The sequence below is a fragment of the Moschus berezovskii genome, chromosome 11 (assembly GCF_049115385.1).
Source record: "Moschus berezovskii isolate FMDL1 chromosome 11, NW_MosBer_1.0, whole genome shotgun sequence".
NCBI lineage: Eukaryota > Metazoa > Chordata > Mammalia > Artiodactyla > Moschidae > Moschus > Moschus berezovskii.
Window position 1 is genome coordinate 2,947,732 of NC_142470.1, and position 15,469 is coordinate 2,963,200.

At 66.2% G+C, this 15,469-nt stretch overlaps 1 protein-coding gene across 1 annotated transcript in view; it reads left to right on the forward strand.

Annotated features, from left to right (window-relative positions):
- The window catches only part of NOTCH1 (notch receptor 1), a 45,083-nt gene that overhangs the window by 16,108 nt on the left and 13,506 nt on the right, over positions 1-15,469 (forward strand). Inside the window, exons 3-18 of the mRNA XM_055399572.2 lie at positions 2,449-2,711; positions 3,213-3,551; positions 5,552-5,674; positions 6,176-6,409; positions 6,739-6,894; positions 7,054-7,239; positions 7,488-7,601; positions 8,299-8,412; positions 8,679-8,912; positions 9,007-9,117; positions 9,598-9,790; positions 11,220-11,365; positions 11,583-11,696; positions 13,332-13,451; positions 14,132-14,284; positions 14,969-15,197. Coding sequence (XP_055255547.2) covers positions 2,449-2,711; positions 3,213-3,551; positions 5,552-5,674; positions 6,176-6,409; positions 6,739-6,894; positions 7,054-7,239; positions 7,488-7,601; positions 8,299-8,412; positions 8,679-8,912; positions 9,007-9,117; positions 9,598-9,790; positions 11,220-11,365; positions 11,583-11,696; positions 13,332-13,451; positions 14,132-14,284; positions 14,969-15,197 — 2,829 coding nt within the window. The remainder of the gene's footprint in view (positions 1-2,448; positions 2,712-3,212; positions 3,552-5,551; positions 5,675-6,175; positions 6,410-6,738; positions 6,895-7,053; positions 7,240-7,487; positions 7,602-8,298; positions 8,413-8,678; positions 8,913-9,006; positions 9,118-9,597; positions 9,791-11,219; positions 11,366-11,582; positions 11,697-13,331; positions 13,452-14,131; positions 14,285-14,968; positions 15,198-15,469) is intronic.

A 15,469-nucleotide genomic window follows, 5' to 3' on the forward strand; every position in this document is an offset into this window, starting at 1 on the left:
CTCCCCGGCTCCTGCCCCGCCCCCGCCCGCCGGGGCTGGCAGCCGCCGCTGCCCCGTCCGGGAGCAGCTGCCGCGCGCGTCCCCTGCCACAGGCGCACCTGCTCCCCCGCCGCCCTTTGTCCCTGCTGCCGCCGCCTGATTTACTGGGTGCGCTTCTCCTCTTTCTGTAATTCATGTGGCCTCCCTGGCCAGGCCGCAGTCCAGGTGGATTCTCCAACAGTCCTCTGCGTCAGGCTCCCCATTCACGATGGGCTTGGGGGCTGGGCTTCAGGGACACGCTGCCCCATGGCTGGAGGGTGTAGGGTTGTGCACCCCGGTGGGGTCTTTCTGGTCCACTTGGGAACGCTGCTGAACCGGACCAGTAATGGAGGCAGAGCCCACACGGAGGACGCGCTGGGCAGCCTTGTGTTCATCTCCCCCAGGCCATGGGGCAGGCCTGCCTCATCTCGCCCACCTGGGTGGGCTTCCCACGCTTTGGAGCTGGGGGTGGACGGGGCGGGTGGGCTCCCACCCCCGACCCCGCTTAGATGACCAAGTGTCCTCTGTCCAGCTCCCACTTTCTGCCTGCTCTTCAGTAGCTGGGAAAGAAAAAAAGAGCCTTTTCTCCAACAGGGAGCGGTGGCCAGCTCCTGCCCGACAATGGAGGGCACTGAGAGGTGTGGGAGGTGCTACCTCCTGGGTCTCCCCCTCCCTCCAGGGCTCTGGGCTCCCAGTGCCACTCAGGCTGGGACCAGGTGGCCTGCAACTGGATCCACGCTCAGTGGGGGCCACACCACCTTCCCCAGGCTCCAGGGTATGGCCCTGTCGGAACCCGAGGTGCCAGGGTGCCAGTTGCACAGGGGCTGCGTCCTGGGGTCTGTGCCCCTAGAGATGAGCCACCCACACCCGTCCTCCTCCCCCTCCCTGAGCGAGCTTGGCGGGAGCCGCGGCTTAGGCCTGAATTACCTCCCCTGCACCCCTCCCAGAAGGGCAGCTGGTTTTCTTTAAGCCAGTTGGTTCGGGACTTTTGGCTTCAGGCGACAGATGGTGGTCCGGAGTGACCATTTTGCGTCCTCCCTGCCTGCCTTGCCCAAGCCACAGCCTTAGATGAAAGCCCTGGCTTCTCACAGACCCCCGCCCCCAGGACGGAGGCTGCTTCCGCCCCATCTCCCCATGCAGCTTTGGGCAGGAGGGGAGGGCGCCCCGGCGGGCTGGCATTTGTTGGGGGCGAACCCCACGGAGCAGCCCCTCTTGGGGGGTTTCGGGGAGGTGGGGTGGTCGGAGCCCAGGAGGGCCCTCTCTTCCCTCAGGGTCCCTGAGGCGCCTGGCTGCCCGGCGGGGGGGAGGAGGCCCCGCCCACCGGTGCCCAGAGTGGGTGCTGGGCTGCAGGCCCAGCGTCAGGGCTGCCTTCCCAGGCCACTGCCGGGCGTGTTCCACCCCAGAGGCTCTGCCGCTGGGAAGAGGGAGGCCTGGCTGGTCCCAGAGCCTCTCCTGGGCTTTCCCTCAAGTGCAAGGCCGCGAGGTGACCCTGGGGGGCAGTGTACCGCCCCGCCTCGAGAAGCCGAGGCAACAGGTGGCCAAGGGTGGCCCTGGGGCGGGGGTGACAGGTGCCGAGCCCTTCCCGGCGGGGAGCGCCCAGGACCAGGCCTGGGGGCGGGGGAGGCAGGGCGCCCCCCACTCCTGGCTCACCCAGTGCCGTCGCAGCCCGGACAGCCGGCACAAGGCCTGCCGGAGCGGCGGCCCTCCTAGCCCCTGCTTTCTCCAGCTGTGCAGCGGGCTGGGCTTCCGATGTGAAGCCTTCACCCCCAAAAGGGAGAAACTGTCCGGGCACCATGCACAGGTGAGGAGGGAGCGCCAAGCAGGGCAGTCCTGCCATCAGACCCCCTACAAAGAATTCCACGCTGGAGACAACACGGGGAGCCCGGCCACGCGGTGTCTGCAGCCCTTTCCCTGTTTGCTCTCGTGTTCATACTGAAAGAAGAATCTGTGAAGTCTTTTATTACCCAAATAACAGCACATTCATTACAGGGAAGCTGGAGAGAAAGAGAGTAGGCAGGTCCCCGAAACAAAAGGTTTCACAGAACACCATTCCCTTCCACGGAGAATGGCTGGGTCTGGGCCGCGTGGCTCCTTCTCAGTGGCTCGTGGGTGCAGACAGACACCTCCGTGGATTCGGAAACCGATGCTGGGGCCCGCCAAACACTCTGGTCTCTAATGTCTCCAATTAACATAATCACTGTTTTTATGGACATGAAATTCCCTTGATGTAAAAGTAACCACTTTAAAGCGGACAGCTCAGTGGCACTTGGCACCCTGGTGGTATTGGGCAACAACCCCCACTCTGGTCCCAGAACCTCCCCAAGCCCTTTGAGGGGGGCCACTGCCCGGGAGGGGACCCCCACGGATGCCGGGGCTGGTGGCGGGCTGGCTGGGGAGCGGGCGCTCACCACCCCGGTGTGTCTGCCACAGCTGCAGCGGGGCCTTCGCGGGACAGCAATGCCAGGCCCCCAACCCCTGCCTCAGCGCCCCCTGCAAGAATGGCGGGACGTGCCACACAGCGGAGCGAGGCGGCCTGGTGGACTACTCCTGCAGCTGCCGCCTGGGCTTCTCGGGGCCGCTGTGCCTGACGCCCCGCGACCACGCCTGCCTCGCCAGCCCCTGCCTCAACGGCGGCACCTGTGACCTGCTCACGCTCACCGAGTACAAGTGCCTCTGCCCCCCGGGCTGGTCAGGTGAGGACCCCGGCACAGGCGGGGATGGGGCGGCTCTCCCCCAGCCGCCCACACAGCCGATGCCAGGCCCCCATCCGCGTGGCCGTGGAGGGCCCTGGACTGGGCTCAGCTGTGGGGGTCAGCGATCCAGAAATTGCCCAGAGTCCCCACCCGGGGGCCCCCATGCCGCTTTCCAGCCCTGGTGGTGTCAGTTTCCTGCTCGAGGGCAGCGCCCCCTGCAGCCTCTGTGAGAAAAGGGGAGACTCCCCCTGCCCCCACAGGAGCCGTGGTGTCACCGCCGGCTCAGGAGGGACGCAGTCTGGGTCAGCTCCTGAGGGGCCCTGGCCCACTGCGCCTCCCGCGAGGGTCACTCAGCCCCTAGGCGGTCAGGGTCCCCGGGCGGTGAGGAGCTGATGCCACTGGGCCCATGCCCAGCTCACCCCTCGTCCAGGTCTGGACGCTGGCCCCGGCTTGCAGGAACCAGGGAGGCTGGCTGACCCCCCCCACCCCCTGTCCCCCCAGGGAAGACGTGCCAGCAGGCCGACCCCTGCGCCTCCAACCCCTGTGCCAATGGTGGCCAGTGCCTCCCCTTCGAGGCGTCGTACATCTGCCACTGCCCGCCCGGCTTCCACGGCCCCACGTGCAGGCAGGACGTGAACGAGTGCAGCCAGAGCCCCGGGCTCTGCCACCACGGCGGCACCTGCCTCAACGAGGTCGGCTCCTACCGCTGCCTCTGCCGCCCCACCCACACCGGCCCCCACTGCGAGCTGCCCTACATGCCCTGCAGCCCCTCCCCCTGCCAGAACGGGGGCACCTGCCGCCCCACGGGGGACACCACCCACGAGTGCGCCTGCCTGCCAGGTACTGCTCACCGGAAGCGTGCAGGGGGCGGGGAGCCGGGCAGGCTGGGTCTGGGGGCGTCACCCGAGCCTGGGCGGTTGGAGGGCAGCCTTGGGGGTGGTGCAGGGCTGGCTCTGGGATAGGGGCACCCACCCACCAATGTCCGCCCCGGGACGGGTCTGCTGTGAGCCCGTAGTGCTTCTCTGTGCCAGGGATCCTGCCACCCCCAGGGAGGGCCTGAGTACCCCGTCTGCTCCAGGCTCACTCTGCTCTCCTGGCCCCCTGCTCCGAGTCTCCTGGGCCATGGACCCCGGCCCCCTTCAGACCCCTTATCCCGAGTTCCCTGGGACCACATGCACATTACACAACTCCTCCCCCCGCTGCAGGGAGCACCCTCGCCCGTGCTGCCCGCAGGGCTTCCCCTGGTCCCTGGAGGTGGGGCCGGGGGGCCGGGGCTCACGCATGCCTCCCCCCAGTGGTGGCCCTTCCTCCTGGCCTCTCCTGTCTCCCACTGCCGGGGCAGGAGGGACAGGTGGGCCCAGCCTGCCCCATCCCCCAAGCCGCTCCACCGTTCCTGCTGCCTGTCCCAGGCTTTCCACCGTAGTTTCCACCTGAGTCCGTTTCGCTGCTGCTGATCTAAAAACACTAATAATGACAAAGAGGTTCGAAAACCTCCAGTCTGTCACTTGCACAGGGGTGGTTAGGCAGGAACTGGGAAGGGGAGGGTGTTTTGGGGTGGGGCGACGAGGTGGGGTCGGTGGGGTCTGGGTGCTGGAGAGGGGAGGGCCCAGGGTCCAGCTGATCCAGGACTGACCAAAGGTTGCTTCGGCCTCCGCACGGCCCTCAGCCCAGCCCGGCCCTCGCAAAGAGGAAGTGCTTTTCCCGCCCGCGTGCCCTGGGCCTGTCACCTCTGCGTGCAGACGCCAGGCGTGTGCATTTCCGGTCACTGATTCTCCCCTCGCCACCTGCCCGCCCCGGCACTACCCGCTGCCTGTCTGGGCTGCGTGGCTGTCTCAGAGTCTGGGTTCAGGTGCCTTCCTGGGGCGGCGGGCTGTGGGACCTCAAGCCTGTGACCTTGCGTCTGGCCCCATGGGTCAGGAGGGGCTGTGGTGTGGGCTGGGGGGGCGGGAGGCGTGGGGGCCTGGCAGAGGGGGCCGCACACGTGGAGCAGGTGCAGCCCTACCGGCCTGAGGTGAGCTGAGGCTGGGGAGAGGCAGCGCTTTAGGCCCGCTGCATGCAGGAGGGACTGGATTGTGGGCGCCAGGCTTCAGTGGGGGGAGCCTCCTAGGGAGGGGCAGGAGGGGTCCAAAGGCACCCCGGGAGGGGCGTTAATTAGTAACCGGCTGCAGGTTTGGCTATTGCCAGACGCACCTTTCTGGGTTGATTATTGAGCCAGTGGGAGTCGAACGGATTAATAGCTAACAGACTGGATGTGGAGCTGGTGCCATGGAGGTTGGCCCAGCTGGGAGAGGGTGGGGGGCTCCCACCCTGCTTGCACCTCTGTTGCTGGGAAGTGGGGGGGCCACACCTGCACACACACCCCCACCCACCCCCAGACTGCCTGCCGGGGTCCCACTAGTCTCCCTGCTCCAGTTCCCTGCATGGGGGCTCCCAGGCCCAGTGCTGCCCCTGTATACAGGGTTGGGCCCACAGGCAGTGCCCAGTCACAGAGGCCATACCACAGACGTCTTCTCTGATAGAACCCCGGGGAGCCTGTGATAGTGGGTCCCTGTCTGTTCAGCTGGCCCTTTACAAAACGATTGCTTAGGAATGTGCTGACTGTGGGCTCTGGGGTGTGGGGCCCCGTCACAGGAGTGGGGAGGGCAGTGTGTGGGGCAGGGACCCCGAGGGCTCCAAGGCAGTGGGCGTCACAGGGCAGGCCGTGGAGAGCAGCTCTCCGCCCAGAGCAGGGTGTCCTGGGTTCAGCCAGGAAGATGCCAGAACGCAGTGCAAGCGTGATGGGACGGGTGAGGTCCCAGCCCCGTGAGGAGACCTGACCGGGCTGCTGGCCTCTGCTGCAGGCTTCACTGGCCAGAACTGTGAGGAAAACATTGATGACTGTCCAGGGAACAACTGCAAGAACGGAGGTGCCTGTGTGGACGGTGTGAACACCTACAATTGTCGCTGCCCCCCGGAGTGGACAGGTGCGCACGCGGGCGGCTCGGGTGGGCACCTCTGCCACCGGAGTCTGCCCCTGTGGGGGGCAGGCAGAAGGGAGCTGAGATCTGGGATGGGAAGAATGCTGTGACCTGCAGCTGACCACACTCGCTGGGCTCTGAGGCCCCCCAAACTCCTGGAGCAGCACAGATGTGGGTGGCACCAGCCGGTCTGTGTGGGCCATTTGCAGCCTGGCCCCAGGCAGGCCTGGCCACAATCAGGTCCCCAGTTTGAGCCCAGCTCGCTGGCCAGGACACAGGGATGCTGGCCAGTAGGATGCGGGCCCTGCCCACAGGTGAGCATGGACCCCAGTGCACCTGCGGAGCAGCTAGGCAAGAGCCCCCAGGTGCTGGGGGTGCGGGGGAAAGGCTGACTCTGGCTGGTGGGGGTGGAGGAAGTCAGGAAGATTTCCTGGTGGAGGTGAGGTTCTCGGCTTGGCGGAAGGGGCCGGAGGCACCTCCCGGCCCGACCGTCCTGGCCCCCCGCAGGTCAGTACTGCACGGAGGATGTGGATGAGTGCCAGCTCATGCCCAACGCCTGCCAGAACGGCGGGACCTGCCACAACACACACGGCGACTACAACTGCGTGTGCGTCAATGGCTGGACGGGCGAGGACTGCAGTGAGAACATTGACGACTGTGCCAGCGCCTCCTGCTTCCAGGGAGCCACCTGCCACGACCGCGTGGCCTCCTTCTACTGCGAGTGTCCCCACGGCCGCACGGGTGAGTGCCCAGCCTGCCACCGGGCAGAGGGCCCTTGCGGGGGTCAGGCCTGGGCGAGGGGCCTCATACAGAAGCTCACACTGCAGCTTTGTGGGGCCTATAATGGGGGAACCCCAGAAGGGGCCTCCTGGAGTGAAGCGGGCGGCCGTGAGCCTTCCGGAATAGCTCTGGCATCGTAGGGCCCTCCACAGGGTCGCTGGCTGTGTCGTGGTGGGGGCGGTCCTCCCTGGGGAGCCGGGTGTGGGCGGACACGAGCTGTGGGCAGTGGGCGTTCCCAGCTGGGGGAATTGGGGGACAGTGCCTCCGCTGACCCCCACCGCCATGCCCAGGTCTGCTGTGCCACCTGAATGACGCCTGCATTAGCAACCCCTGCAACGAGGGCTCCAACTGCGACACCAACCCTGTCAATGGCAAGGCCATCTGCACCTGCCCCTCGGGGTACACGGGGCCGGCCTGCAGCCAGGATGTGGATGAGTGCTCGCTGGGTACGGGCAGCCGGGGTGCTGGGGAACCTGCTGGTAACAGTCCGATGGGGGGAGGCAGGTCTGATGGGGGAGGCGGGCACACCCCCAATGGTTCCAGAGGCCGGGGTTCCCAGAGCAGCCCCTTACCCGTGCCGCGTCCCCGCCCCCCGCCCCCGCCAGGCGCCAACCCCTGCGAGCACGCAGGCAAGTGCATCAACACGCTGGGCTCTTTCGAGTGCCAGTGTCTGCAGGGCTACACCGGCCCGCGCTGCGAGATCGATGTCAACGAGTGTGTATCGAACCCGTGTCAGAATGATGCCACCTGTCTGGACCAGATCGGGGAGTTCCAGTGTATCTGCATGCCCGGTACGCGGCCGGCCGGCCACCCGCCCAACTCTGGGGGTGGGGAATCCACGTGGCCTCTGCCCCCAGCCTCCGTGGCCACCCAGGCCCCAGCCCCCCCACGGTTATCTGGGGAGACTTGAGCCAGGTCTCTGGGGCGCAGCGGAGAGCAGGCCGGCGCTGGCCAGCTGGGTTGGCCCTGGGGAGCAGGTGTGGCGGGGACAGGGCGCTGCTCTGTGTCCCGAGCCCCCTGACCTGCCCACTCCCGCCAGGCTACGAGGGCGTGCACTGCGAGGTGAACACGGATGAGTGTGCCAGCAGCCCCTGCCTGCAGAACGGCCGCTGCCTGGACAAGGTCAATGAGTTCGTGTGCGAGTGCCCCACCGGTGAGACTGGCCCCCTGCCCGCCCCGCCCCTGCGTCGAGGCTGGGTCAGGTCCCCGGGGCGGGAAGGGGGCCTGAAAGCCTCCCCTCCAGAGTGTGGGTAGGGGGGTGGGCTGGTTTTCAGCCTCCAGCGGACAAGGCTGGGCTGGGCAGGGGTCCTGGCCCCCACCTCGCTGAGAAGCCCGGGGCCCAGAGACCCTCCTTCCTGCTGTAGTGTCCCGGCGGGAGGAGGACCGGCCTGCCGCACCCACCTGCCTCTGCCAGCGGCAGTGGATGTGATTGCCAGAGGGGCCTATGGAGCCTGTGGGGGCCCCGAGTCTGTCGCAGGGGAGGGCTGGGGGACGCCAGGCCCGGGGAGGTGTTGGAGGTCAGAGCCCTGGATCTCCTGAGATGCAAATCAACTGTCCCAGACGCCGAGCCAGAACCGAATTCTCAGCCCAGCCCGGCTGTAGCCATGGCAACCGTCTGTCTTGGGCTGAGCCTCCCCTGAGGGGGCAGGGCAGGAGGGCTAGGACCCCAGGGGTGGGCTCTGAAACAGAGCAAGGAAAGGATACGGGCGTTCGCCGTTTGCCCAGCCCTGGCCGAAGCACTCTCTGGGGCTGTCCTGGGCGCCCCCCGCCCCCGTCCTTGGCCAGCCAGGGCTTGGCTGTGGTGCCATTGTGCCCCTGGCATCTGACCGCCATCCCCTCCCCGGCCACAGGCTTCACCGGGCACTTGTGCCAGTATGACGTGGACGAGTGTGCGAGCACGCCCTGCAGGAACGGTGCTAAGTGCCTGGATGGGCCCAACACCTACACCTGTGTGTGCACAGAAGGTGCGGGGCCGTGACCCCAGGCAGAGCGGAGGGGCAGAAGCAGGCGGGCAGGGTCCAGGGAAGGGGGGTGGTCGGAGGCTGAGGCTGGGAAGGTGAGCCCTCAGTCTGGAGGGGGCCAAGAGCAGGGTGAGTCTCTGACCCCAGGCAGTTGGGGGGGCACCCCAGACATCCGCAGGCTTCCCTGGCGGGAACAAGAGGACCCTGGGTCTGGTTGATGGTGTCCTGGACAGCCTGGTAACCCAGGGAGCGGACCCCCACCCCTGCAGGCTACACGGGGCCCCACTGTGAGGTGGATATCGATGAGTGTGACCCCGACCCCTGCCACTACGGGTCCTGCAAGGATGGCGTGGCCACCTTCACCTGCCTGTGCCAGCCGGGCTACACGGGCCACCACTGCGAGACCAACATCAACGAGTGCCACAGCCAGCCCTGCCGCCACGGGGGCACCTGCCAGGACCGTGACAACTCCTACCTCTGCTTCTGCCTCAAGGGGACCACAGGTGCCTGGCCCCGGGCTGGTGTGGGGTGGAGAGCAGGTGGAGCTGCAGATGAGGGAGCAGGAGCATGTGACTGCCTCTGGTCTCCCACCCCCAGGACCCAACTGCGAAATCAACCTGGACGACTGCGCGAGTAACCCCTGCGACTCCGGCACGTGTCTGGACAAGATTGACGGCTACGAGTGTGCGTGTGAGCCGGGCTACACAGGTGAGCCGCCCAGGATTCGGGGGCCTGCAGGGCTTTGCCCTCCAGCCCGCGTCAGGGCCTTGATTCAGGGGCTGAAGCTGCGCTCTCAGGTCAGGGTCTCGGGACTGTGGGGGCCCAGCTCTTGGGCCAGCAGCCTTGGCGGCTGGCGGCAGAGGCTCTGGAAGGACCAGGGGCGGGGGCATGGGTCTGGCTGACACTGGGATGGACATCCTTGAGCCTGGCATGCTGGGTGAGAGACAGCCCGGCAGGCCCGCAGTGGAGCCAGGCTCCCGGGGCACGTGCTGCCCTCTGCCCTGAGCGCGTCCAGCGCGGGCCCTGGGTCCCGGGAGCAGAGCTTGTGTCGGAGAGAGTCTGCACCGTGGGAGGGCCTGGGATGGAGTGGGGGGAGGGGGGCTCACGGAGAGGGAGACTGAGGGTCCTCGGGTGGGGAGCCCGACCCCTCTCCCACTCCTGGTGTGTGAGCTGCTGGGCCACCCGCAGGGAGCACGTGTAACGTCAACATTGACGAGTGCGCCGACAGCCCCTGCCACAACGGGGGCACCTGTGAGGACGGCGTCAACGGCTTCACCTGCCGCTGCCCCGAGGGCTACCACGACCCCACCTGCCTGTCCGAGGTCAACGAGTGCAGCAGCAACCCCTGCGTCCACGGGGCCTGCCGCGACAGTCTCAACGGGTGCGTCCACGGAGCCCTGCCCTGGGGGCGGGTCCTTGGTGGAGTGGGCGGGGGCTCCCCAAGCACGGGTCTGGGGTCTGCTGTGGGAGCCCCGAAGGGTGCCGTGCGCGGGCGCTCGCTCGGCTCCTGGTCTGAGCCCAGCACTGCCCTTGGCTCCGAGTGAGCCCGGGGAACGCGTCTGTGCCAAGGCAGCAGATCAGAGGTGAAATCTCTGAGATCTGTGAGAGTGGAAAGGGCGTCTTGGGTCGTGTCCGAGCCCCTTTGGGCCACAGCTCAGTTGGTAAAGAATCAACCTGCAATGCAGGAGAGCCAGGTTCGATTCCTAGGTCGGGAAGATCCCCTGGAGAAGGAAATGGGCAATGCACTCCAGGATTCTTGCCTGGGAAATTCTATGGACAGAGGAGCCTGGCGGGCTATAGCCCATGGGGTTGCGAGAGCAGGACACGACTTACCACCTAAACCACCGCTGAGCTTCCGTAAGGAGGCTGCTAAGGTCATCCGAGGCTGAGGCTGGGGGGCCGGGGCCTTCCGTCCCACCCTGGCCGCCGAGGATGGGAGAGGGGCTGCAGGGCAAGTTAATCACCAACCGCCAGTGATTTATTCAGTCACGCCTGTGTGAGGAAGCCTCCATAAAAAGGCCAAGTGCGGGAGTTCAGAGAGCTTCTGGGTTGGCAAACAGGTGCCGAGATGGGGCGGGGACCAGCTCTGAACCCTTCCCCATCCCTGGCCCCGTACGTGTCTTCCATTGAGTTGTTCCAAGTTTCCCTGCTTATAGAAAACCATTGATCTAGTAAGTCAAACAGTTTTTCTTGAGTTTTGTGAGCCGTTCCTGCAAATTTCAAAGGAAGAGGTCTGGTTGCTGGCTGTTTGGTCAGAAGTAGAGGTGACAACTTGGGGCTTGGGGTTAGTGTCTGACCTGGGGCCGGTCTGGTGGGTGCCAGCCCTCACTGGGGAGTGGGGGGGTGGTCTGCGCTGACTCCAGGCACTTAGTGCCAGGACTGGGTTGAGGGATACCCAGCTGGTGTGGGAACCCGGCCCATATATGTGGTGCCAGAATATTAGAGTGTAGAGAAGCTTTTAGTTTCCGACACCCACTATGTGCCTGGCATTGGCTCTATCTAAATGGGGTGATGGACATGGCAGGGACCACATGCCCTCGTTTTGCACAGAGAGGGTAAGCAGCCTGTTCAGGGTCATGCAGCAAGTGAACAGTGGATGGTCTCCTGACCACTGCTCTGAACTGGGCACTGTCCCAAACCCTTACCACCGTTTTAGTCAAGGCGGGCTATTTAAAGTCGTTTAAAGGACTCCAAGGGTCAGAGTGGACCATCTAATCAGGTCATAGGATGGTGGCAGAGTCTGGGCTGCTCCCAGCCTAGTCTCCACCCTCTCTGGCTACACCTGAGCCGCCGTGTGGTCTCCTCTGCAGGTACAAGTGTGACTGTGACCCCGGGTGGAGTGGGGCCAATTGTGACGTCAACAACGATGAATGTGAGTCGAACCCCTGCGTCAACGGGGGCACCTGCAAGGACATGACCAGTGGCTACGTGTGCGCCTGCCGCGAGGGCTTCAGTGGTGAGTGGGACGGGGGCTCCTGGTCCCAGCACAGGCCCTGGGGGCGATGCGGGAGCCCGGACACAGGTCAGCCGTCGAGACCCCCATGGCTCCTGGACCCACTGGTGTTGGCTCCGAGGCCCCAGGCTCAGTGCAGAGCTTTTCCTCCACGCCAGGCAGAACCTGGTCATAGCACCCAGGGTGACAGCCACACTGACCGCGTTTCCTCTCTCTCCAGGCCCCAACTGCCAGACCAACATCAACGAGTGCGCATCCAACCCATGTCTGAACCAGGGCACGTGTATCGATGACGTGGCAGGGTACAAATGCAACTGCCTCTTGCCCTACACAGGTATGGGCGGGGCCTGGGGTGGGGGCGGGTCTGGAGGGTGGGCGGGGCCTGTTGGTGGGCGGGGCTTGGCAGCAGGGGCGGGGCCTCAGCAGGTGGCACAGGTGACTGAGGTGCGAGTCGGCTTTCCTGGGCTGGCCTTGTCTGCATCCCTTTGCGGGCATCCCAGGGGCCTTGCTCTGTACTCCGAGCCTTAGGCCTGGCTGCGTTAGGGCCTTGCCCTGCAGGTGTCTTTGCTCACAAAATAACCAGGTGCCTGGGAGAGAATTTGAGCACAAGCAAGTCCCTACTTGGGGGACCTGCCTGGGAGGTGGCCCCCTTGGCAGTGGAACTGGGCCTGGGCTGTCAGCCTCCTCGCCTGCCGTTCAGGCTGCCCTGGGTGTGGGGGGCAGGCTGCCCTCCCCATTGCTGGCCAGGCCTGAGGGAGTCCTTTGATGGCGGGCCCTCTTTGTGTGGGGAAACAAGGAGCCCTGTGTTCCTGCTGAGAGTGGCAGGAGACTGGTCCCTGGCGTCTCAGCTGCTGCCATTGGCCCGGCCGGGGGAGGCGGGATGTGGGTCCCCTCCTAAGGAGAGATTTGCCAAGTGTTAAAAAAGGAAGTCAGGATCGCTCAGGCTACCAGGCCCCCCGGGGATGGGGCAGGGGGTGCTGCCATTGGGGATGATCCTGAGAGGCCCCCATAGGCAGGGGTGGAGCCCGTGATCGTGGTTCTCATGACACCGGCGGCCTGTGGCCCGAGCAGCGTTTTCTTTGACCGAAGCTGGGGACCTGGACTTTCTCACCTCCGCCGGTGAGGAAACGCCCCCCTCCCCGGTAGCCGCCCAGGGCGCACCCGAGTCCCTTTCGGACATGCTGCCATTGGGGTTGGCGGCTGGCGGGGAGGAGCCGGCCTGTGCTGACCCGCTTCCCGTCCGCCCGCTTCCTGCTTCCCGCTGCACAATTGTCGGAAACCCTGGCGAATTTCCTGCCGGCTGGGGTCACTGTGGAAACCGATAGAATGAAAGGCCTGGGACGGTCACCCCCACGGACTGGGGAGATAATGGGCGGCTGGGAAGATAACGCTTCCTCGCGGGCTCGGGACACGGCCCCGTGGGCCGTAAACAGGAAACCCTGCACTGGGCTCTCAGGGCGGAAAGGTCACCCGGAGTGCCGGGGTCCAGGCAGACTCCCGCTCCCGCCTGGGGTCCTGACGCCATGTCTGGTGCTCCCCTGATAAGCAGCGATGCTGGGGGCTGAGGCTGGCACATGCCCTGCAGTCACAGCTTTTGTTCAGGGGCTTCCCAAGATGGACACTAGCCGCCCGAGGCACCGAACCCCTGGAATCAGCTCCCAGGCCGCCGGCTCAGTGCAGGGCCCTTTGCCACAAGCAGAGCATGAGGCTGGGAGCGGGTCCAGGGCCCCAGTGATGTTGTGTGTGTGTGTTGGGGGGGGTCAGGCCCAGCCCAGCCCTTGCTCCTGGCACTGTCGGGGGGTGAGGCCCAGGCCGTTCCCCTAGCCTTCCATGCAGGGCAACCAAACGTGCTTTGACAGTAGAACCACCCATTGATGGTGGCCACTGTGGCCTCTGTCAGAATGTGCCCGGGGCGTTGACCTCTGGCTGGGGCTCCCGGGTGGCTCACCACCCTGCCTCTCCCTCCCAGGGGCCACGTGTGAGGTGGTGCTGGCCCCGTGTGCCCCCGGGCCCTGCAGAAATGGTGGCGAGTGTCGGGAGTCAGAGGACTACGAGAGCTTCTCCTGCGCCTGCCCCGCGGGCTGGCAGGGTGAGTCCAGGGGGCAGGGGGACGGGGGGAGGCTCGGAGAGGCTCGGGGGCCACGGGCTGGCAGAGGGAGTCCAGGGGGCGGGGGGACATGGGGAAGCTTGGAAAGGCTCAGGGGCCATGGGCTGGCAGGGTAAGCCCAGGGGACTCTGGTACAGGGTTGGGGGAGGCTCAGAGAGGCTCTGGGGCAATGGGCGGGCAGGGGGATGGGGGGAGGCTCGGAGAGGCTCGGGGGCCACGGTCTGGCAGGGGGAGTCCATGGGGTGAGGGGACACGTGGAGGCTCGGAGAGGCTTGGGGGCCACGTGCTGGCAGGGGGAATCCAGAGGATGCTGGTACGGGGTAGGAGGAGGCTCGGAGAGGCTCTGGGGCAATGGGCTGGCAGGGTGAGCCCACAGGGTGGGTGACAGGGGTGGGGAGGCTCGGGGGCTTCAGGCGACTCTTGCTAGTGAGCCCCCGTCCTTGGGGGATGAGCCAGTGGGCTGCAGGGCCCCCCCAGGCTTGAAGGTCTGTCTCCCGCTGGGCCCCAAGTCAGAGGCAGCCCTTTGGAGAGCCCCCATTCCCCGGACGCCCCCAGAGGGTCGTCCTACGGCGGTTGAGGGTCTGCTCCGGGGGTGGGGGAGAGGGCAGGAGGGGTCCCATGGGCACTGGCTGAGCCAGCGGCTCCCCCTTCCCCTTCCCCAGGGCAGACCTGCGAGATTGACGTCAACGAGTGTGTGAAGAGCCCGTGCCGCGCTGGCGCCTCCTGCCAGAACACCAACGGCAGCTACCGCTGCCACTGCCAGGCGGGCTACACGGGGCGCACCTGCGAGACGGACATCGATGACTGCCGACCCAGTGAGTGGCTGACGGCCCCGCCCGCCTCTGCGACGCCCAGACCCATGTCCCCAGGCGGGCGCGGGGCAGGGAGCATGCCAGGGTCACGTGGGAGGGTGGGCAGGGCAGTCCCCGGGTGCAGGCTTGGCGCTGACAGCCCTCTCAATCCAGCTGGGCCTTTGGAAGGGCACCAGGTGGGGGCTGGAGGAAGTGCTGGGGCAGGACGGTGGCTGCTGTCGACCAGCGAGGTGGTCGCAGGCGGTCCCAGGGGCTCTGGTGCCAGGCTGACGGGCCCCCAGCTCGTCCATCCTAGCATCTCCCAGCCGGACTCCTGGGCTCCTCTCCCTGGGGCTGCGGCTGCCCCATCCAGCGTGGCTCTTAACTAGTTTTTGTCCCGACCCCTGAGGAATGGGGCTCACACGACCTGGGGTCCAGGAGAGGCCGAGTACCTCATCTGGCATTACCAGCAGACAGGGAAGCCTGTGGCCATGGCCTGTGGAGGTCTCACTGTTAAGCCTGCCCGCCCTTATGGCCTGGGGACTGGGAGCTCGTGGGGCAGTGTGGACCCCAAGCTCATGATGCGGCCTGCTGGACTGGGGGCTCCCTGCGGAACACCCCGGGGGCAGTGCAGGAGCCCCCAGCTTTGGTCGCCCTGGCCGAGGGGTGGTGCCCAGCTCTCAGGCCTGCCCTCCGGTCCCCTCGCAGACCCGTGCCACAACGGGGGCTCCTGCACGGACGGCATCAACACGGCCTTCTGCGACTGCCTGCCCGGCTTCCAGGGCACCTTCTGCGAGGAGGACATCAACGAGTGTGCCAGCAACCCCTGCCGCAACGGCGCCAACTGCACAGACTGCGTGGACAGCTACACCTGCACCTGCCCCACGGGCTTCAGCGGCATCCACTGTGAGAACAACACGCCCGACTGCACGGAGAGGTGAGCGGCGCCGGCAGACCTGTGCACCCAGCAGGTGTCCGCCTGGGGCTGGGCATCCGCTGTCGGTCTGAGACACCGCTCCTCCTGAAAGGGCCGCTGTCCATTCACCCTTATGGGCCCTGAGGTTTATCCTGAGGAGCTGCTGTTCCTCCTTCTGTCAGCTGGGGGCCTCGTAACTGGCATGTGTTCTTATTTGCCTTGGCTGCCAGGAAGCTCAGCGTGGAACGTCACACTTGCCCCTGGTTTCTCACATTTGTCTCCCATGTGGTCTG